General features: G+C 42.6%; 1 protein-coding gene across 3 annotated transcripts in view; it reads left to right on the top strand.

Annotated features, from left to right (window-relative positions):
* LOC139751858 (protein Obscurin-like) overlaps window positions 1-23,776 on the top strand; it is a 318,529-nt gene that overhangs the window by 257,039 nt on the left and 37,714 nt on the right. For all 3 annotated transcript variants that reach the window (XM_071667498.1, XM_071667497.1, XM_071667499.1), the window contains 3 exons: window positions 3,356-3,491; window positions 6,212-6,387; window positions 7,692-7,797. In XM_071667498.1, the coding sequence (XP_071523599.1) occupies window positions 3,356-3,491; window positions 6,212-6,387; window positions 7,692-7,797 (418 nt within the window). The remainder of the gene's footprint in view (window positions 1-3,355; window positions 3,492-6,211; window positions 6,388-7,691; window positions 7,798-23,776) is intronic.

The following is a 23,776-nucleotide window of genomic DNA, read 5'->3' as shown; positions in this document are numbered from 1 at the left end:
GAGAGAGAGAGAGAGAGAGAGAGTTAAGGGCTACTACTACTAATGGAGTATCTAGTGTCGTGTTGAATACGCGCCGGCCCCCACAACATCTGAACTCTACTTACTCTCAGCGGAACAGGATTAGGTTGTGAGCTACAGCGGACTGTGTTCGGCCCGGGTTATACGATGATGGTAGTAATGGTTGTCATGTTGTTAGGGTAAGGCTTGCACGACAGTTATAGTTGTGAGCGAATATAATCCATGTTAATCATTATATGTTCCCGCCGCTCGCTGGTTAACGACTGGCAAGTATGGCGGGTAGAATTTGTTATTATTATTGTTATTATTATTATTATTATTATTATTATTATTATTATTATTATTATTATTATTGATACTTCGTCACTAGGGGAGTGAGCTTAAGGTATGAACAGTGCACTAAGTGCTACACTAGCCTTACTCGAACGTAGGAGACACTGATTGAGGACATTTAGATATGTGGGACGTTTAAATTTTGTGGGTGGGCGTTTAAATTTTTGCTGGGGGAGGGGGGGGTTTGAATTTGTGAGGCTTTTAAGTTTGGGGCGTTTAAATTTGATTGAGACGTTTAAATTTTGTCTGACGTTTAAATTTTTGCATGGGGGCGTTTAAATTTGATTGAGACGTTTAAATTTTGTGACGTCTATTTTTTTTTCATGGGGGGGGGGGCGTTTAAATTGGATTGAGACGTTTACATTTTATGACGTTAAAATTTTTGCGTGGGGGAGCGTTTGAATTTGTGGACTTTTAAATTTGGGGCGTTTAAATTTGATTGAGACGTTTAAATTTTGTGACGTTTAAATTTTTTGCATGGGGCGTTTAAATTTGATTGAGACGGTTAAATTTTGTGACTTAAATTTTTGCCTGGGGCATTTAAATTGTGGACGTTAGAAATGTGTATATATATATATATATATATATATATATATATATATATATATATATATATATATATATATATATATATATATATATAATGAAACATTTTGCCACATTCCAGACGACACTAGACGCGTTTTGGTCGGACTCTCGCGAGGAGCGGGGCGTATTTTCGAGCCGTGTTAACGACGTGTTATGACAAGCAGCGCATGTTGTTGACAAGCAACGCTGGAACGCGTCGTCGATTGTATACGCGTGTTTATAGCGGATCGTACAGCCATGGCGGCTCGTTATAGCAACGGTCATGCTCGGGTTGCAGAGTGTGGCCCAGACGTGGCCTAGAGAGAGAGGAAGAGAGAGTTACACGAAGGAATGAGGAAGACTGTGAGCTGTTAAGTTACAGGCCAGACATGCGTTTCATGAGGCAGGGGTAACGACAGGTAACGAGTTACCATCACGAGGAAATAACGCCACCGGGTGATATATAAGAGGCGGGTATATCCCTGGGGGGTTTTAGTGGGGGTTTACAGGCACCGTCTTGTTGTCTCGGAGGAAAGAATAATTGGGAAGGGTTCGAGTCTTGTCGATGTTGACGTAAACATATTGACATTTCAAGCGTCTGCTTTATTTACTGGATTGTTTAGCTTTAATACGTGCAGGTGTGTTTGTTTGTGTGTGTGTGTGTGTGTGTGTGTGTGTGTGTGTGTGTGTGTGTGTAATCGCCTATTTGTACTGTATGGGGGGGGGGGGGCACCCATTCTCGTGGACATTCTCTCCACTATCATACAGTAAATGTCAGTATTTACCTCATCTGCAGTCGAGGTAAACCATTCATTCATCACTCTCATACTGAAAAAAAAAAAAGGTACTTCACATTTTTTTTAACTCCATCCCCCCCAGAGAGCACTCGAACCCCCACCCCCCCAGAGACCCCCACCCCACCAGAGATAATCGATGCTGGACGTTCATAGCAGACAGACCAGACCCCTCCCCATCCAGACACTCACCCACCAGCCATGGCTTTCTCAAAGAGGAACCAGGTGGTGGACAACCAAGCAATGACAATGATTACAATCCTTAACCATCAGGTTTCCTCCATTACCCTCTCTCTCTCTCTCTCTCTCTCTCTCTCTCTCTCTCTCTCTCTCTCTCTCTCTCTCTCTCTCTCTCTCTCTCTCTCTCTCTCCCTGACATGCTTTCGTATTTCCTGTGAGTCGAGGGAGGTAGAATATATATATATATATATATATATATATATATATATATATATATATATATATATATATATATATATATATATACACAGAGAACCAAATTAAATTAGTATCCCAAAAAGTTGTACCAAAATGAAGACTCGGGTCAATGAACCAATTAAACGAATGGTGGGTGGCTCCTCGTCCTAATTACTCCTAAAGTAATTAGCAGGAAAGCTGTGTTTCCTATTTATCTTCTCCACTTTTCAGGTCGGAATCTCACGAAACTGGTTTCGAACCCTGTGGCTCTCTCATCCCGCGTTGTTGTTCTTTCTCGTATACGCGTCACAAATGGCCATTCGAAGACTCAAACGCTCTTCAAGATTCGTCTTTCAAATACACACCCTTAAATGTCCACGAATCACTGACGTCGAAGTGTGATCAACTGTTCCCGTTCGAGTTTGTCCATCCGCTTGATTTGTGAAGTGGAGACTCAATGGCGAATTCTTTTATAGGTCGGTTTTGTTGGCATTATTCCCAGAATGGGCGTTAAAGAGGAAAACCTCTAGAGTTTCGAGTATTATGTTGTTGTTCTCGTGTTGTTATAACCTTCAGGGAGTGTGAGTCTGATTCATGGCGTCCAAAGAGTTTCACTGATCTCACCCATCATCTTTCTTTCCTATCTCAAACCCTTTTTTCAGTTCACCCGGGTTTAAGAACGCTTCAGCACCCTAATGTACGAGTATACGTTTCCGTCTCTCGGTCTTTCCATCCATTCTTGTTAAGATGGGGGGCAAATCAAGTGCACACGAACACGCCCCTTTGCGTGGGAGTGTCTTTTGCAGAACTGGGATGTCCCCTCCATCCCATTTTCTTCAAGTTGATAGAGAGAGAGCACGCAGGAATGTCCAGTGTCTTGAGGGATGGACATGCTTACCCTGCTGTGGTTGGGTATACTTTGAATTCAGTATAATGCATCCACGAGGCTGTACCATCGCCAGTGGAAGGGAAGGAGTACGTGAAGACCCTCTCGCTGCGCATGTGGCTTACATTACCCTGCTCCTGCTTGGAGGGAGCGATCCCAAAGGAGCAGGGGGAGGGCACACATCATAGACATCCTTATGGGGTTGTGGGGCTTTGATGGGTTGGTCATATTGACGATAGAAACATCGGATATTTTGTTTTTGAAATCATAATAAGTTCTTTTCCCTCCCCCCCTCCGGTTGTATGGAGACCTAATGGCGTCTCGCCCTTCCCTTTTCCAGGCTCTGTCAACCGTCTGTTCCGGGAGCCGGAACCCCCCACCATCAAGGAGGAGATGGTCGATGTTCAAGTCGCTGCAGGAGGCTCAGCGATGATGGAGTGCAAGGTCGCCGGGTACCCGAAGCCAGAGCTGCACTGGTGGGTGGCCCGCCTGGCGCGTTGTCGCACAGGGATTTCAACCCTCCTTCCCTCCTTCCCCTCCCTCCTTCCCTCCCTTCTTCCCTCCCTCGTCCTCTCCCTCTCCCTCCTTGCCCGGCGTGCAAAAGGGTGGGGAAGGGGGAGGAGGAGGAGGGAAAGGGGGATTTGATGGAGATTTAGGGGGATTTTCTGAGGACTTGTTCCAGAAGTTGTGGGTGATGTGTGGGTGGAGAGACGAGATAATTTTATCACATGTATATGTATATATATATATATATATATATATATATATATATATATATATATATATATATATATATATTTCTCACTCGATTCAGTTTTGAATGTAGATATCGTGAGATTTTGTTTACACAAATGTCTTCCTGAATCCAATATTCATATTTTTCCAGTCCTTACGTAATTAAAGTTCATAAAACTACAATTTTCCCCCAGTCCTTTCATAGTTACAGTTCATAAAACTAAGCTTTGTATTCCCTCTATAGACCTTACAGAAACACATCATGTTTGCATATGCTTGATTATGCGAGATATAACCTGTATGTACATTTGTACATAACTCGGATGTATCTCGTAACAGTGAGAGAGGCGTAATTTCCTGTAGTGTTGCTGTATCTAATTATAGCTCTACCTTTTATTAGAAATTATCAATTATAATGTTGACTTTTTTTTTTTTTTTTAAATGTTTCTCCTCCCATGCAATATCACTTTAAGTAGTATATTAATAATCCAACTTTATGTACAACTAAACTGTTATCTTTGTGTGTGTGTATGTGTGTGTGTGTGTGTGTGTGTCTGTGTGTGTATGTGCACTCAATACGTCATAAGAGCAGATGGAACAATGTGAGCTGTATTGAATCATTGGGTGAGAGAGAGAGAGAGAGAGAGAGAGAGAGAGAGAGAGAGAGAGAGAGAGAGAGAGAGAGAGAGAGAGGTACCAGATGCATTGAGGATTGATATAGGAAGAGAGATCACTGGTCTCTGAGGGCAGACATGGGGGTTTGGTTCATGGTATAGTAAGAGCACCGAGTGAAATGTAGGGTTGTGGATCTTTCAAGAGAACGGATGAGGGTTGCTGTCATGTTGGAGATGAAGTGCCTGAGGACAGTGTATGTGGTGTGAGAAGGGTTGAGCTTCGCATCGAAGGAGGTGTACGCGGAGTGTGATTTGAGAGGGTCGACCAGGATGTGTCGAATCGGTTTCGATACGTGGAGAGGATCAGCGAGGAAAGGCCGACTTAAGAAGATTAAACGTGTTGGATTTCGAGGAGGCAGGTGGTGTTGGGGAGTGAGGATAAGATGGAAGGGATGGTGTGAAAGAGGTCTTTGAGTTACTGGGGCCTGAGTGTTCAGAAGAGTGAGAGGCGTAGATGGGATCAAGTGAATTGGACTGATGTGGTATATGAGGGGCGACGTGCTGTCAGGGAGTTGAACCAGGCCTTGTGAAGTAGTCAGGAGAAACCGCAGAACTGTTTGTGGTGCATGGCTGTGAATGAAGGAGTCTGGTTTCGGCGCATTATACATGACAGCCACAGAGAGTGGATGCGAGCAAACAAGGCTGGTCTTTGTCTGTTCCTGGCGCTACCTCGCTGACGTAGGAAACAGCAAAGAAGTATGGTAAAAGCAAAAGAATTCAGAGCTAGGTTTCCCTCAGTATACATCTCACAAACAACAAGTGTAAGCCCACGCATTTTGTCTTATCTTTTAACTAACAATATCTCGCATGTGCATCACTCAGTTTTATCAGTACAGTACTTCCAAGCAACTCCCAACTGCCTCTCTCCCTCCAAGCAACTTCCAACTGCCTCTCACCCTCCAAGCAACTCCCAACTGCCTCTCACCCTCCAAGCAACTCCCAACTGCCTCTCTCCCTCCAAGCAACTCCCAACTGCCTCTCTCCCTCCAAGCAATTCCCAACCGCCTCTCTCCCTCCAAGCAACTCCCAACTGCCTCTCTCCCTCCAAGCAACTCCCAACTGCCTCTCTCCCTCCAAGCAATTCCCAACTGCCTCTCTCCCTCCAAGCAACTCCCAACTGCCTCTCACCCTCCAAGCAACTCCCAACTACTTCTCTCCCTCCAAGCAACTCCCAACTGCCTCTCTCCCTCCAAGCAACTCCCAACTGCCTCTCTCCCTCCAAGCAACTCCCAACTGCCTCTCTCCCTCCAAGCAACTCCCAACTGCCTCTCTCCCTCCAAGCAACTCCCAGCTGCCTCTCTCCTTCCAAGCAACTCCCAGCTGCCTCTCTCCCTCCAAGCAACTCCCAACTGCCTCTCTCCCTCCAAGCAACTCCCAACTGCCTCTCTCCCTCCAAGCAACTCCCAGCTGCCTCTCTCCCTCCAAGCAACTCCCAACTGCCTCTCTCCCTCCAAGCAACTCCCAACTGCCTCTCTCCCTCCAAGCAACTCCCAACTGCCTCTCTCCTTCCAAGCAACTCCTCACTGCCTCTCTCCCTCCAAGCAACTCCCAACTGCCTCTCTCCCTCCAAGCAACTCCCAACTGCCTCTCTCCCTCCAAGCAACTCCCAACTGCCTCTCTCCTTCCAAGCAACTCCTCACTGCCTCTCTCCCTCCATCTCACAATGTACGTAGATAAGCACCTGCCATTCACCTGCATCGTAACAAACCCCCAACATCCGCAACCCTGAAAAAAAAGAACTTAATGACATCTCTCTCTCGTTCTTCGTCCGCCGACGACCCCCACAGCACCAAGAACGGGCTGGACCTGGAGATCGGAGGGCGTCTCAAGTTCCTCTGGGAGGACGAGGAGTCGGTGGCGCTCGTCATAAAGAACGTGGACGAAAAGGACGCGGGTCTGTACAGCCTCGTGGCCCGCAATGAACTGGGAGAAGTGAACACGTCGGCCAACCTGTCCATCAAAGGTGAGTTGGCTGGGGGAGGGGAGGGGGAAAAGGAAGGATACCAAGAGCCCCTTTCGTGGCCCTTAGAACCAAGAGCCTCTTTCGTGGCCTTTGGATACCAAGAGCCTCTTTCGTGGCCTTTGGATACCAAGAGCCTCTTTCGTGGCCCTTGGAACCAAGAGCCTCTTTCGTGGCCCTTGGATACCAAGAGCCTCTTTCGTGGCCCTTGGATACCAAGAGCCCCTTTCGTGGCCTTTGGAACCAAGAGCCTCTTTCGTGGCCTTTGGAACCAAGGGCCTCTTTTGTGGCCATTGGATACCAAGAGCCTCTTTCGTGGCCTTTGGAACCAAGAGCCTCTTTCGTGGCCTTTGGAACCGAGAGCCTCTCGTGGCCCTTGGAACTAAGAGCCTCTTTCGTGGCCCTTGGAACCAAGAGCCCCTTTCGTGGCCCTTAGAACCAAGAGCCTCTTTCGTGGCCTTTGAAAGACTTGATGGCAATCTCGTCTTTGAAGAATGGGTTTGGGTAACTCGAAGTAGGACTTGTCTTAACCGAATGGAGGGAAAAATGACCTTCTCATACTCAATGAAAGTCGTGTTAAAATGACTTATATCCATTACATCTAATGGTCGTGAGAGGTATAATGGGATGTGTGTGTGTGTGTGTGTGTATAGAAGACGCTAATCTGACTAATGATTAAAGTGATTAGAAATTACTAAGAAGGTTTTACGTATGGAAATCATAATGAGGATATGTGTGTGTGTGTGTGTGTGTGTGTGTGTGTCTACGTCTTTGGACATGTGGCCCTGACCACAGTACCTCTCTTTGCAAAGACGTTTGGTATGTGTTCAGAATCCTTGATGAAGGCATATATGTTGTTTTAGGACAAAATATATTCTCCCCCCTGAACAGAACATGCCACATCCTTCAGTCTCCACTACACACTGGGCCGAATAAGAGAGTCGCTTTCTTATGAGACAGTGTCAGAGAGCTTGTTAGAACTTCCTATAGATTTCCCTAAATGAGAACTTCATATACATTTCCCTTAATGAGAACTTCATATACATTTCCCTCAATGAGAACTTCATATACATTTCCCATAATGAGAACTTCATATACATTTCCCTTAATGAGAACCTCATATACATTTCCCTTTAATGAAACATAATTTTACAGACTTCCCGCAGAACTTAGTGCACAATCATCCACTGAGATGGCCATATTTCATTTACATCCGTAGAAACGATACGAAATATATGTTTTTTTTCTCTTCCTTTTTGAAGAAATCTTGTCGTATCTAATCCCCAACTCGCCTGTCCCTTTGGCAGCTGGACCGAGGATCAAAAAGCTTTTGAAGGAAGTGCCGTGCATTATTGGCGAGAAGTTGGACTACCACGTCGAAGTAGAAGGAGAACCAGCGCCTGAGATCCGATGGTGAGTAGAGCCATTTGACCAACCCCACTTCTTGTACTATCTCTCTCTTGTCTCCCTTATCGTGAGGGAGTGACTTTGACGCGAGTTCATCTATTTTATGATATTGGGAAAGAGACTGAAAATGATATGATAAGGGATTGTGTGTCTCATTATTCATGTTTGAAGATGTACCGTATGAAAAGGAGTCACTGAGTCTTCTCTTGCTGGGGGAACTGATTAGGACGGTGCTTGATTTTAATGCCTTTTGGACCATAAGCCTTTTTTGTTCAAGACCTTGAAATGTGGTGGTTGAGGTTTGTGAGAAAGAGAGTGGTGTGAAATAGTGAAGATATTTAACTGTTGATTCGGAGTGAGGCCACAGAGCTGGAACGAGTGGAAAGAAGCCATTTTTTTTCCTTTCTTTCTTTTTAGATTCCTCATTAATCAAGTTTGATATTTGATAATGAGGATAGTAAGAGATTTGACGAGTAAAATACGAAAGCTGAATGCTCGAGATGAACACTTAGAGTTTTGACAACAATTTCGTACATTACCGAGGAAAGTATATGAAGAGAAACTGTTACAATAGGCAAGAAGTAACTTTTCTTTTTTTATCCAAGGAGAGTAGAGGTATGTTTTGGCCGTGGATTACTGAGGTTTGGTTTTGTTGACATTGATAAGATGATAGTTAAATGACCTCAAGTATGACCTCGTACGCAACCCCCCCGTCTCTCTCTCTCTCTCTCTCTCTCTCTCTCTCTCTCTCTCTCTCTCTCTCTCTCTCTCTCTCTCTCTCTCTCTTGGGGGGTCTTACCATTGGGAGACTCAGTGTCAGACATCCCACAAGGCTTTCCCAACTTGGCACGGGACACAGGACATTCCAATGAGGTGTTTAGAAGGCCTGCAGCATGGTTGTACATTCTAAGACTACTCTTGCGCTAGGTAGAACGGAACCTTGATTCTCTGTTGAGGTATGTTGAATGCCTGTTGAGGTATGTTGAATTCCTGTTGAGGTATGTTGAATTCCTGTTGAGGTATGTTGAATTCCTGTTGAGGTATGTTGAATTCCTCTTGAGGTATGTTGAATTCCTCTTGAGGTATGTTGAATGCCTGTTGAGGTATGTTGAATGCCTGTTAGGGTATGTCGAATTCCTGTTGAGGTATGTTGAATGCGTGTGTCCCTAGACCAGACTCCTTGAATAAGGCTTCTAATCTTACATGCATCACAAACATCATGGATAAGACTCCCACCATAGAACACCGCCACGACCAGGGTATTAAAGGATTCCCAGAGGATCAAATCCTATGGATCTTATGATTAGGATCCACCATACTAGGGGAGTCTGTTTGGTACATTGTATCCAAGATCCTTCGCGCAACACGCGTTAGGGACTTCTTGTGTCCTTAACACACACACACACACACACACACACACACACAGACACAGACACACACACCAGAGGACATCCCAAGGACGCCGCAGATAAGAGATAAGAGATAGTGAAGTGATACGTTAGGACACACCTCTTGAAGGGACCCCATAGGACTCCTCATTCCTGTGGGGGTTTGGACACTTGAGGTAAGATTAAAATATCTTCAAATCGGATAGAATTATGAGGAATTTGATCTCATTAATTCATTCACTGATGATAACAGACTAAGCATTTTGTCTAGGGTTCCTATAAGTAACAAGATGATATTGTTACTTAAGGTTAAGTAGTTAGGAATACTCGTGTATGTCACACTTTTGCAACCAATTGTAGTAAACACTAGGAACGTAGTTTGAGGTCACGTATATATATTTGGCCTCTGAATCACATAACTGAGGTCTTTCCTCAAACTACTAGAGCTATTTGCCAATCTGCTCGTTAATCAGGAGGAGGCATTTCGTGTCGGGGTCTAGCAGTGTTTCCAGAACCCTTTCCAAATAGTAATCCAGGGATGATGTACCTATATGCATATCATTATCCCTCGGGGTCGCATATGTGACTGGAAGAAAGAAAGAAAGAAAGAAAGAATTGTTGAATTGTGAATGTCATTTGGTGGGGTTAGAAGGATGGCGTGAGCTGTGATTTCATCTTCATTCACGACTGCTATGTGTAATGTGTATTGTGCTGCCGACTGTGTTTGGATGGATCTCTCTCTCTCTCTCTCTCTCTCTCTCTCTCTCTCTCTCTCTCTCTCTCTCTCTCTCTCTCTCTCTCTCTCTCTCTCTCTCTCTCTCTCATTTGGAGATTAAGAGATGATGTATAGCGCCATTGAGAGATGATGTTACGGGTCCGTTTGTTTCATACAGATGAAGCTTCAGCGAAGCGCCAGGGTTCGACAGATGTATTGAAAGGCTTTGGATCCGAATTGAGGTTTCGAAGCCCCCGGGTGCAAAAAAGGGCATTGCTCTCGGTGGCGTTTGGAACCATATGACATCTTGCGTTTTGAGCTTTGAAGCATTTCATGTGAATGTTTCAGACTTGAAATGCTGAACCCATGCCAAAAAAATAAAGGTTCATAAATGTTCAAATTTTTAGATGTGAAAGTTATAGACACGGGAAATAATACTCGTAACGGCGGTGTGATGGTGAACTCGTAACTTACCCTGTATTTGCTGGTTTCTGTTGCGCAGTAAACAGATTTTCCTGTTTCTGTTGCGCAGTAAACAGATTTTCCTGTTTCTGTTGCGCAGTAAACAGATTTTCCTGCTTCTGTTGCGCAGTGAACAGATTTTCCTGTTTCTGTTGCGCAGTAAACAGATTTTCCTGTTTCTGTTTCGCAGTAAACAGATTTTCCTGTTTCTGTTGCGCAGTAAACAGATTTTCCTGTTTCTGTTGCGCGGTGAACAGATTTTCCTGTTTCTGTTGCGCAGTAAACAGATTTTCCTGTTTCTGTTGCGCAGTGAACAGATTTTCCTGTTTCTGTTGCGCAGTGAACACATTTTCCTGTTTCTGTTGCGCAGTAAACAGATTTTCCTGTTTCTGTTGCGCAGTAAACAGATTTTCCTGTTACTGTTTCGCAGTAAACAGATTTTCCTGTTTCTGTTGCGCAGTAAACAGATTTTCCTGTTTCTGTTTCGCAGTAAACAGATTTTCCTGTTTCTGTTGCGCAGTAAACAGGTTTTCCTGTTTCTGTTGCGCAGTGAACAGATTTTCCTGTTTCTGTTGCGCAGTGAACAGATTTTCCTGTTTCTGTTGCGCAGTGAACAGATTTTCCTGTTTCTGTTGCGCAGTGAACATATTTTCCTGTTTCTGTTGCGCAGTGAACAGATTTTCCTGTTTCTGTTGCGCAGTGAACAGATTTTCCTGCTTCTGTTGCGCAGTGAACAGATTTTCCTGCTTCTGTTGCGCAGTAAACCGATTTTCCGGTTTCTGTTTAAACCCCTTATCCCCCCCCCCAACATCCCCTCTGGTTCGGCATTACGGAACAAAAAATATGTAGCGAAAGAAAATAATAAGAATATGGATCCTTTCACGCTGATTTAGTCTTAACTTAGAAGAATTGGAAGGAGAGAGAGAGAGAAAAAAGAAGATATGTGTATGAGAGAGAGAGAGAAAAAAAAAGAAGATATGTGTATGAAAGAGAGAGAGAGAGAGAGAGAGAGAGAGAGAGAGAGAGAGAGAGAGAGAGAGAGAGAGAGAGAGAGGAAATCCAGTGCTTGTGGTTTGAACTTTTACGAGGCATAAACCAAACTTGGATGTGAAGGATGGAGTGGTGCTTGCTGACACACACACACACACACACACACACACACTCGTGCAGAGAGAGAGAGAGAGAGGCAGACGATAAACCAGTTTTATTTTTGGTTTTATGCCCCCCGGAACCGACGTGTGAAGGGCCTAGTCTGTCATTGCGTCTTTTGGTAAGGAGTTTATTTAAGTCTCCGTCTTTTTGGTTCGGAAGAAAATGAGAAATTTCTTTTTTCTTTCCTGTTCATTTACATATGTAAATTTACGTGTTTAAATTTATCGTAATAATTTGATAAATGTCGACAGAATCATGGCCGTTATTGTTAGTTTTTTATTAAGTGTTTGTCATTATTATTCTGATTTTATATAGATGTATATGGCCATTATTCTCATTATTGAAAAATCTTAAAATTTATGCCCATGATTTTTGATTTTTTCAGAAATATTAACAAAATCGTAGTCATAATTCGTTATATTTTTTTTTCACATTAACAAATATAACCATCATTTTTATATTTGTATCAAAGTCACTTGGTTTTATGGCGTTTATTCAAAATTTCTGATAAATTTTAAACTGATTTTTTTTGTCAGTATTCTTAATTTTTTTTTCCCCTTTTCTGTGTGAGTTTTTACGTAGAAGATAAGATCATGTTACAGAAGCGAGTTTTTTTTTTTTCCCCCATAAGGGTGTTGTAGAATTTCATACAAGAGGAATATAAGACATCTGTATTCATCAGAACGCATTTTCTTGTCAAGTAACCATAAAAAGATGTATCAAAATTACGTTTTTTCTAAACTTTCGTCATGTTCATTAACTCGTGTATTTATTATGTGATTTTTACCTTTGGTGATACAGGTTCAAAAGGATTTCTGAGAGTCGTGAGTAATTTTCAAATTTGTGGAATAGAAATTGACGAAAATAAATTTATCTACAAATTGCTATTTGGTCCAATTTTTAAGTTAAGGTCCATTAAATTTATATAAAAAAAATGGCCAAAAGATGAATTTCATTCATTTTAAAGTTAATTCTTGAATGAAAGTCTCCTAAAATTTATATAAAAAAAAATGGCCAAAAGATAAATTTTATTAATTTTAAAGTATTTTTTTTTTTTCCCGAATCGTCGTTTTGAATTGTTATTTACATATGATTAATATTATTATTTACAGATCATAATCAGTATTATTGTTTACCAATCGTGATTAATGTTATTATTTACATATCATAATTGATACTCTCACTCAACTTTTATAACAGTTTATAACAGAAAATAGAATGTAATTTCGCGAGAGGTGTTGAAGTCTGATAAAAGATCTCAAACAACATAAATTGTTGAATTACTGAAAAAAAAAAGGTAATTGTGGGGTTTTTTATGGATAATGTCAGGATATGTTGCTAGAAAATTACCTAATTATACACACACACACACACACACACACTCTCTCTCTCTCTCTCTCTCTCTCTCTCTCTCTCTCTCTCTCTCTCTCTCTCTCAGTTTTTACTCTTCCAAAAAAAGGAACAGAGAAAGGGGGCCCAATGAGGATTTTTCCCTCTAAGGCTCAGTCCTCTGGTCTTAACGCTACCTCGCTGACGCGGGAAATGGCGAATATGTGCGAAAAATTTAGGTGTAGAGATGAATGATAATATACCTTTGATGGGCCTTCAAAATTACGAAGATATTAAAGTCACACCTCAGGTCGTCCACTGTGTGGGTGTATACACGATAGTACGAGTCGAATTCGCCCTCACTCGAACGCTGCGTTTTTCTCGTTTTTTTCCCCCCGTTTTCTTTTACTCTTAACGTAACTGTGGGCCAGATGTGACTCCTGGTGCTTCTGTCTGGAGGTGGGCAACGGCGATGGCCCATGGGGGGGAGGAAGGCCGTGCGCCAGCTGGCCGCTCATAGCCCAATGGTTTTGAAATGCCATCGACGTTGGCCAATCAGAATCCTTCGTCCGTGGGAATGAATCGACCCAAGCCAATCAGAGTCCTTCATCCTTGGGGGTAAATCGACACTAGCCAATCAGACTCCTTCGTCCTTGGGAATAGATCAACCTTAGCCAATCAGAGCTTCGTCAGATACTTTTACGACAATATTGCCAAGTCTTTGGGAGTTTATCTTTCTAATATATATATATATATATATATATATATATATATATATATATATATATATATATATATATGTATATATGGGAGGGAGGGAGATCTCTTAATGTGTATTGATTTCCACATTAATTTCTTGTTGTAGTTGAATTATTATTATTCGTTATGTATTCCTGTTGAAAGAGGTAGAAAACGGGCCTCCTGTTGTCTGCGTTTCTCTTGTAAACTCGTGTGAACTCATGTAAACTCGTGTGAACTCATGTAAACTTGTGTAAGCTCGTGTACACTCATATAAACTCATGTACACTTGTGTAAACTCATGTAAACTCGTGTAAATTCTTGTAAACTCGCGTAACCTCGTGTAACACTCATGTAAACTCATGTAAGCTCGTGTGCACTCATGTAAACTCGCTCAAATTCGTGTAAACTCGTGTACACTCATGTAAACTCGCGTAACCTCGTGTACACTCACGTAAACTCGTGTAACCCCGTGTACACTCACGTAAACTCATGTAACCTCATGTACATTCATGTAAACTCGTGTACACTCCCGTAAACTCGTGTAACCCCGTGTACACTCATGTAAACTCATGTAACCTCATGTACACTCATGTAAACTCGTGTAACCCCGTGTACACTCATGTAAACTCATGTAACCTCATGTACACTCATGTAACCTCATGTACACTCATGTAACCTCATGTACACTCATGTAAACTCGTCTACACTCATGTAAACTCGTGTACACTCATGTAAACTCGTGTAAACGGCTATGGTAAAGGCTCAGGCCAGCACGTAGCACTATGATCACATGACTTCTTCTCTCTGACCCTCTCGTATGCAAGAAGTGAGGCTCATCTCCTCTGCCAAGTTGAGCCACAACAGACATGGTCTATTTTGGCTCCCCAAGACCATTGTCTCTCTCTCTCTCTCTCTCTCTCTCTCTCTCTCTCTCTCTCTCTCTCTCTCTCTCTCTCTCTCTCTCTCTCCCTCAGTCACTGTCAGGTTTCATTCCTTTGTCCTCACTGTCCTGTCCTTTTTTTTTTTTCTTTGTTTACCCGCGCCACACACATGACAGCTGCTTCCTCCTTAACTAACGCGATGTCCCACCCACCCCACAGCCACCTGTAACAGTGGGATAGAGAGAGACATTCTCTGTCTCCCATTTTCTATCGTACGACAGCCACCTGTAACAGTGGGATAGAGAGAGACATTCTCTGTCTCCCATTTTCTATCGTACGACAGCCACCTGTAACACTGGGATAGAGAGACACTGTCTCCCATTTTCTATCGTACGACAGCCACCTGTAACAGTGGGATAGAGAGAGACATTCTCTGTCTCCCATTTTCTATCGTACGACAGCCACCTGTAACACTGGGTTAGAGAGACACTGTCTCCCATTTTATATCGTACGACAGCCACCTGTAACAGTGGGATAGAGAGAGACATTCTCTGTCTCCCATTTTCTATCGTACGACAGCCACCTGTAACACTGGGTTAGAGAGACACTGTCTCCCATTTTCTATCGTACGACAGCCACCTGTAACACTGGGATAGAGAGAGACATTCTCTGTCTCCCATTTTCTATCGTACTCTCATTACGCGCCATCGAAGCTCGCTCAGTAACCTCAAAAAAAATGTATATATCGACCCGAACTTAACTCAAGCCTGGTCGAATCTACCAGTAAGGGTTAATAACACATGAATCTAACTGCTCACGGTACGAAGATAAGTATGATCTCGCCTTAATAACGAATAAATAGAGAATTATATAATTGTCTTGCACCTAAGCATGATGGTTGGGGGTCTCTCTCTCTCTCTCTCTCTCTCTCTCTCGTGTTCTTTTGCCAAATCTCCTCATTGGGTCTCGTAGATAGATAGGATAGATAGGAAGGTACTCGTAGGTAGATAGATAGGATAGATAGGAAGGTACCCGTAGGTAGATAGATAGGATAGATAGGAAGGTACCCGTAGGTAGATAGATAGGATAGATAGGAAGGTACTCGTAGGTAGATAGATAGGATAGATAGGAAGGTACCCGTAGGTAGATAGATAGGATAGATAGGAAGGTACTCGTAGGTAGATAGATAGGATAGATAGGAAGGTACTCGTAGGTAGATAGATAGGATAGATAGGAAGGTACTCGTAGGTGGATAGATAGGATAGATAGGAAGGTACTCGTAGGTAGATAGATAGGATAGATAGGAAGGTACCCGTAGGTAGATAGATAGGATAGATAGGAAGGTACCCGTAGGTAGATAGATAGGATAGATAGGAAGGTACTCGTAGGTAGATAGATAGGATAGATAGGAAGGTACCCGTAGGTAGATAGATAGGATAGATAGGAAGGTACTCGTAGGTAGATAGATAGGATAGATAGGAAGGTACTCGTAGGTAGATAGATAGGATAGATAGGAAGGTACTCGTAGGTGGATAGATAGGATAGATAGGAAGGTACTCGTAGGTAGATAGATAGGATAGATAGGAAGGTACCCGTAGGTAGATAGATAGGATAGATAGGAAGGTACTCCTAGGTAGATAGATAGGATAGATAGGAAGGTACTCCTAGGTAGATAGATAGGATAGATAGGAAGGTACTCCTAGGTAGATAGATAGGATAGATGGGAAGGTACTCGTAGGTAGATAGATAGGATAGATAGGAAGGGAAGTGCCCTGCCAACATATTTAACAAACACCCCCCCCTCACCCCCCTCTAAGAACACCCAAGGGGGGCGTGTGGGGATGGGGGAAGGGAAAGGAGGGGGGGGTGGATGTTGTTGTCAAACACTGCCAACAGAGAAGAACCCGCATGAGAATCTCTTCCCATCCCCCCCCCCAAATCCCCATCCCCCCCCCAATCCCCCATTCACCTCGTCAGAAATCTCTCGGAAAAAAAGCCAAGGCTAATGGTGTTGTATTCCCTCTTTCCCCCCCTCTCCCCCCTTCCCCCCTTCCCCCCAACGTCGCCCCCCCCCCCTCACGTGAATTTCAAGCCTTCGTACCCAAGTGGTCTCTCTTGAAAAAAATTCCTCTAGGGTTTAAATCCGCGTAAACCCCTCTTGCGTACCGGAGTTTACCCTCTCGCTTCCCGTTTTCTTTCGAAATCCTCCTCACTCCTCACTCACTCCCTCACTCCCTCCCTAGCTCGCATGTGTTGTAATCCCACTTCATCATTGGCTTTAATGGGGTTGAGTATTATGTGTGCGTTTTTTTTAAATGGGTTATATTACCTTGAGGTTATATTAAGCGTAGATTACTTAGCCTCGTAGGAAATTACGTTTGGATTATATTTATTGCTTACATTACTTAGCCTCGTGGCAAATTACCTTAGGTTACATTATGCCTAGATTACTTAGTCTCGTAGGGAATTACATTTAAATTACATTATGCCTAGATTACTTAGCCTCGTGGGAAATTACATTTAGATTACATTATGCCTAGATTACTTAACCTCGATTACTTTGCCTGGTAGGAAATTACCTTTACATTATGCCTAGATTACTTAACCTCGATTACTTTGCCTGGTAGGAAATTACCTTTAGATTCCATTATGTCTAGATTACTTAGCCTCGTAGGAAATTACATTTAAATTACATTATGCCTAGATTACTTAGCCTCGTAAGAAATTACCTTTAGATTACATTTTGCCTAGATTACTTAACCTCGTAGGAAATTACATTTAAATTACATTATTCCTAGATTACTTAACCTCGTGAAGATACGATACACTTTTTTTTTTAGCCTTTTAGGTGAAACTTATGATTTTCTTTTTATATATATATATTTTTTCTTTTTTAACTTATAATTGATTAGACTGCAAACACGTGTGGCCTGCTGCGCCACAAGGCGTGTGTGCTCTCCTGCTTGACAGGCCTTGTTTACATAGGAGATTGAAGGAGGGGGAGGACGACGCGGCGTCCCCCCTCTTATTACTGTTTACCTTGGGCCGCCCTCCCCCCCTCTTTCCTCCTCCAAGGCCCATGGGCCGCCGCTCCCCCCCAACCCCCTCCTCCTTTTCCTCCTCCAAGGCCCACTCCTCCTTTTCCTCCTCCAAGGCCCCCTCCTCCCTCCCTCCCCACGAATCTTCCCTCCTCCCCCCTCGCCCACGTTGTGATCAAAGCCTAGCCACTGTTGGTTTTCCTTCTTTTCGTTCTTAGCGTCGCCAGCAGATGTCGTTTTCCGCCTTGCCAGCACACACACACACACACACACACACACACACACACACACACACACACACACACACACACACATACGCTGTGTAAGTGTTCTATAAGTGTTCTTCTGTAAGTGTTCCGTAAATGTTCTGTAAATGTTACTTCTTCTGTAAGTGTTCTTCTGTAAATGTTCTTCAGTTAATGTTCCTTCTTCTGTAAGTGTTCTTCTGTAAATGTTCTGTAAATGTTCTTCAGTTAATGTTCCTTCTTCTGTAAGTGTTCTTTTGTAAATGTTCTTGTGTAAGTGTTCTTCTGTGAATGTTCTTCTGTAAGTGTTCTTCTGTAAGTGTTCTTCTATAAGTGTTCTTCAAATGTTGTGTGGCCAGCGTCAGCCACAGGTGCCCAACCTCTCCTTGTGGTTTATAAAAAGACATTTGTCAAAACATCTCTTGAAATAAAGAGGTTTTCACGGAGGGCTTTGACGAAGACGGAACCACGAACCTCTCTCTCTCTCTCTCTCTCTCTCTCTCTCTCTCTCTCTCTCTCTCTCTCTCTCTCTCTCTCTCTCTCTCCGCGTCACTTTGCCTCTCATTTTAATTGGCCTTTTTTTTTATATTCAGCATTCTCCGAGGGGACCAGGAAGATGTTAAGTGCAAACAACACCTGCTCTGTGTTGTGAAAAGTAAGGTGGGGGGGGGGGGGGGGGGGACGAGGTTCTTGTTACGGAAGGGGTAGGACGGTTGTTAAAGTTGTTTGCGCTCAAGTGTTGTGACATCACGTTCGAGGGTGAATTGATGATAAGAAGAGGGAAGGGAGGGGTGGTTAGAGTCGACTCTTCTTGAGTAGCCTCATTAGTGAGGTAGTAATTATTATAGGAAGTAGTTATATCATCAAATTAGGTCAATACGTTTGTGAGAGTTGTGGATAAGCGCTTCTTATCCTCGTTCGTCCGAGGATTAGGGGTGGATTGGCGCTACGGGACGGAGAGCACAGTGTTGTTCTTGCCCAAGTGGACTGGCCAACAGGCAGGCAAAGCAAAGGTATTAATAGACCCAACACCGCGAGGCCCAAGTCGGAGCCACGGACAGGTGTCCGGACACTGTGGTGGGTCTGAGTCTCGAAGCGTTTGGTGGCGCCACACAGCTGGTGTGGTGGAGGGCCCACACAGGTGGTGTGGTGGAGAGCCCACACAGCTGGTGTGGTGGAGTGGCGGAGAGCCCACACAGCTGGTGTGGTGGAGTGGTAGAGTATAGCGCCACACATCTGGGTGTGGTGGACTGGTAAGAGTATAGCGCCACACAGCTGGGTGTGTGTGGTGGGTGTTGGACAGCACACACCATAAACCACCACACATGTTTTACCTCCACACTGAGACGATCGACCCATCCAGCTAACGTCAGAGCCACGATACTCGAGGTGCATCCAACAACACTTCTCGCCACATATAGACGACAAAACTCCACGCTCAATCAAACACTTGGGAGGAGATAGCATCCTTTTTAGAACACTCAGGTAGATAATGATGATAGTGATGATAATAGTGATATCATTGATGATGATGAGAGCGGAATCATGATGATAGGAAAGATAAGGGATGTGTGTATACGTGAGTGACATTGTCAGGAGGGGACCAGATTGGCTTAGGATGATGAGGGGGGGAGATGATGAGGGTAATAGAACCTGGAGATGAAGTGATAGTCAAAGGGGTTTGTTAGTGAGGTAGTTGAGGCTAGGGATAGATAAGGATAGTGATTAGAGATGGGGATTTGATAAGGATAGTGATTAGAGATGGGGATTTGATAAGGATAGTGATTAGAGATAGGGATGATGGTGGAGACGAGTGTTCATGATGGGGTTAGTGGCGTATATAGGAGATACTGGTGATGTTAATGGTGTTAGACTTATGTTGTCAGTACATTAGAAGCGATAGATGGATGGTAAGATAAGGATACGTTAGATTACACCGCTTTGGGTAGTGATAATGATAGAGTAAATGAGGAATAAAGATAATCTTGTTGGAGGGGAAGATAATGCCACTGTCGGCTGCGTTGATGTTATAAATGGTGAGTAAATTATCAGTTAATTGAGAGATTACATAACTAGATATGATGATAAATGTGAAGACTGGTAGGCAGAGATAATCATGATAAATGGGAGAGATAGAGAATGGGGTTATCAATTGGTTGATAGGCGAGGGTGAACGAGACAGAATATAGTGAAGATGTTGATAGTGAAGATAGGCGAAGGTGAACGAGACAGAATATAGTGAGGATGTTGATAGTGAAGATAGGCGAAGGTGAACGAGACAGAATATAGTGAGGATGTTGATAGTGAAGGTAGGCGAGGGTGAACGAGACAGAATATAGTGAAGATGGTGATATTTAAGATGCTATTGATGGTAACCTAATCACTGTTTGCTCGACGATGTGGGAGAGTAAGATAACAGTCGATCAGGTAGAGTGAAGAAATAGAACAAATGAAGTGAATTGGGATAACACAACCCTGAAAGAACCCCCAAACATGTATAGTTTACTTTAGTTTCAAGTCAGAAATAGATATTATTTAAACCTTATGTCAGCGAGACCAGAAATAGCTTTTGAAACCATGAATTTGAATTCTTAAAATTTCGTAAATTGTGGTAAGTAGAGTATTTCAGCTGCAATAAAACACTACACGTTGTTTTTAAGCTTCTTTTTATTTCCGTCTAATTCCTGTTTATGTTCTCGTTGTTTACAAGTTGTTTGTCCTCATTCTTTTAATGCCTTGACGATGACATCAGAACACGTACCCAGTTCACTCTTCATTGTATATCACCTGACTGTTATATTTCTTTCTTGTATCTCTCCCCTGATGATGTGATTATTACACGAAAGTGCACTTGGGAACTTATATATATATATATATATATATATATATATATATATATATATATATATATATATATATATATATATATATATATATATATATAAACGCGGGAGACAGCGACAAAGTATAATAAAAAAATAAATAATATATATATATATATATATATATATATATATATATATATATATATATATATATATATATACACACACACACACACACACACAAAGATTATATACACACCTTAAACCTGGCGTGATCTTACTGGATTGGAACTTTCGAACTTAGGATTCGCCTGGCTCATAGAAATGCTCGCTTAAGTTTGATATTTTGATTAAAAGATGTTGTGAGTAAGACACACAAACTTTTACGATTTCTATCGAACATTCGCTGTGAACTAGCTCAGGACAATTTCAGTCGTGCTCAAGGGTCGTACAAGCGTGATTAAGGGTCGTACCGTCGTGCTTAAGAGTCGTACCGTCGTGCTTAAGGGTCGCTCAGTCGTGGTATAGAGGTGCCATACCGCTTATAAAAACATGGGACGTGCTCCAATACGCGTTTGATTAAGACATTTATCACACCTACAATAATGATAGACACATGTAGATAGGAAGATTACTAAAGATATGACCACCGATGTTACATATGTAAATTTATATATATATATATCAAAACACTGCCACACACGAATGCTACTTCGTGTGTAGCGGGGTGGCGACGGGAATGGATGAAGGCAGTAAGTATGGATATGTACATGTGTATAGAAGTGTATGTCTGTGTATGTATATGTTTGTATACGTTGAAATATATATGTGTGTGTGTGTGTGTGTGTGTGGGCGTTTATGTATATACATGTGTATGTGGGTGGGTTGGGCCTCGTCTGTTTCCTTGCGCTACCTAGCTAACGCGGGAGACGGCGGTTAAGTATGATAAGTAAATGAATAATCAAAAAATAATCACATGAGAAACTAGGGATGTACGTGTCATTCATTCTCCACAATTTATTTATGTAAAAGGAATAATTGTAAATAATATATTCAGTTTGGAGGGAAACTGCAGACGTAAACACGAGTGTAAATCTAAGACAAGACAGAATATTAATTTATTCCATCGTGTAAAAGTCAGGGCCCCACAGATACCGCAGACGATTCGAGCAGAACCAATTTTATTAGTATAAACAAAGGGATTGAGCGCTCGCGCAACAGAAAACGGGGAGGGGAATTTCCGAGGGTAAACACCAACACGCGAAAATGCCCAGGCTAAATACACAAGACTCATCTCTCACAAACAGCGATCGATCGGCATATGTTCCATGATAACAATTGATGTTGAAGGGGCAAGGGTTAAGTGGTTGGTTTAAGTGGTGGGGGAAAAGGATGGGGGGGTTGCTGTGTATGCAGACGCAGCTATTCTCTGCCCCCACTTGAACGTTTTAAGAGGTGGGGGTTGGGGGGCAGCGTCGTTGGTCGAGCCTTATATAAGGACTGGTAGTTGAAAGTGGGGGGGGGGGGGGAAGAGAGAGAGAGAGAGAGATTAAGCGTGTGTTTGTGTGCGTGTCCGCCCGGATTTTGAAGAGAGGGAAAGTTTCGCGAAGTCCAAAGATTATCGTGAGCTTTTCATCCGTCCAAAAGAGTAATTTGCTATTCTAATGGGTGATAAAGGGTTGTTTATCGTACGTGAGCGTTTTCGTGTGTCATTTTGAAAGGGCGGGGGGAAGGGAAGGGAAGGGAAGAGCTGGGTCATTAGCAGAAGATGGAGGAAAGTACCACAATGGGGGAAAAAAGAAAAGAAATATACGAAGAGGAAGAAGAAGACAGAATATTCTGTACAGAAATTGTAAAATTGGTTTACAAACACAAGTTCTATCTTCATGTTCTTGTGTACATATATTTTACATATATGCCTTTTTCTCTCCCCTTTGAAACCTTTTGGGAGCGAGTGGTGTATTTTCAGTGATTAAGTATGATGTCTGTCTTGCATTGTTTATTCTTATATCTCTCCGTATTGTGTATTTACATTTTGGCTTCATATATAGATAAAAACAACAACAACGAGATCGTTAAATAATGTAGTAACGGAGTACGACCTCGTTAACAAGGTTGTAAGAATTCGTTTGTAATGGGTTAGAGCACTCTAACTTAGTGTCCGCTGTGTCAAACTGACATCAGAATTGGACTGGCTTGCCTTTCGCTGTAGTGTTGGTTCCTCCATTCCTTTATCTTATAGATATTGCTGCGTGTTTTTTTTTTCTTTTTTTTTTTTTTTTTTGCTCCTGAGGGTTGGATGCCTGTGTACCCCCCACAACATTAGCTACACTACTGAATACTTGGCACACTTCTGTGTCACTTCATCACAATGTGGCCGTTGGCAGCCCCCAAAGGGAGTGTGGGCAGTTTTGATCTCCGTGTCTTTCCTTACACCGCTAAACCTTTGGAATTCCCTAAGTTCTTATTTCTTTCCCGAAAGCAACTTTGGAATTCCCTAAGTTCTAATTTCTTTCCCGAAAGCAACTTTGGAATTCCCTAAGTTCTAATTTCTTTCCCGAAAGTAACTTTGGAATTCCCTAAGTTCTAATTTCTTTCCCGAAAGTAACTTTGGAATTCCCTGAGTTCTAATTTCTTTCCCGAAAGTAACTTTGGAATTCCCTGAGTTCTAATGTCTTTCCCGAAAGCAACTTTGGAATTCCCTAAGTTCTAATGTCTTTCCCGAAAGCAGAGACCGAAAGGTAATTTTTAAGAAGGTGAATTTTCCGGGTCCCTTTCAAAGCTTTTTGAAAGCTTTCCTCTTCTCATCTTACTTTCTTTAGTACTTTACTACACTTATATTGCTTCACTTAAGGGCTATCCTTGATGTGGAATAGGATAGTCCGTCAGCGAAGCTTCATTCCATCGTGAAGAAAAAAAAAAGAAGAAACTTGAATGGATCAAAGTTGGAACCAAACATTTAGATCAGAAGCCATATTGTGTAATGGATGTCATTTGGAAAATTTGTCTCACTTCTACACGATTCCGGAGAACTGGTCTCACGTCTACTCGAGTCCAGAAACCAGGTTTCACTTTTTATACGAGTCCAGAAAACCAGGTCTCAGTTTTTATACGAGTCTAGAAACCAGGTCTCAGTTTTTATACGAGTCCAGAAAACCAGGTCTCAGTTTTTATACGAGTCCAGAAACCAGGTCTCAGTTTTTATACGA

This window comes from Panulirus ornatus, chromosome 12 (genome assembly GCF_036320965.1).
Source record: "Panulirus ornatus isolate Po-2019 chromosome 12, ASM3632096v1, whole genome shotgun sequence".
In the NCBI taxonomy this organism is placed as follows: Eukaryota; Metazoa; Arthropoda; class Malacostraca; order Decapoda; family Palinuridae; genus Panulirus; species Panulirus ornatus.
This window is presented reverse-complemented; position numbering and strand designations above follow the sequence as displayed.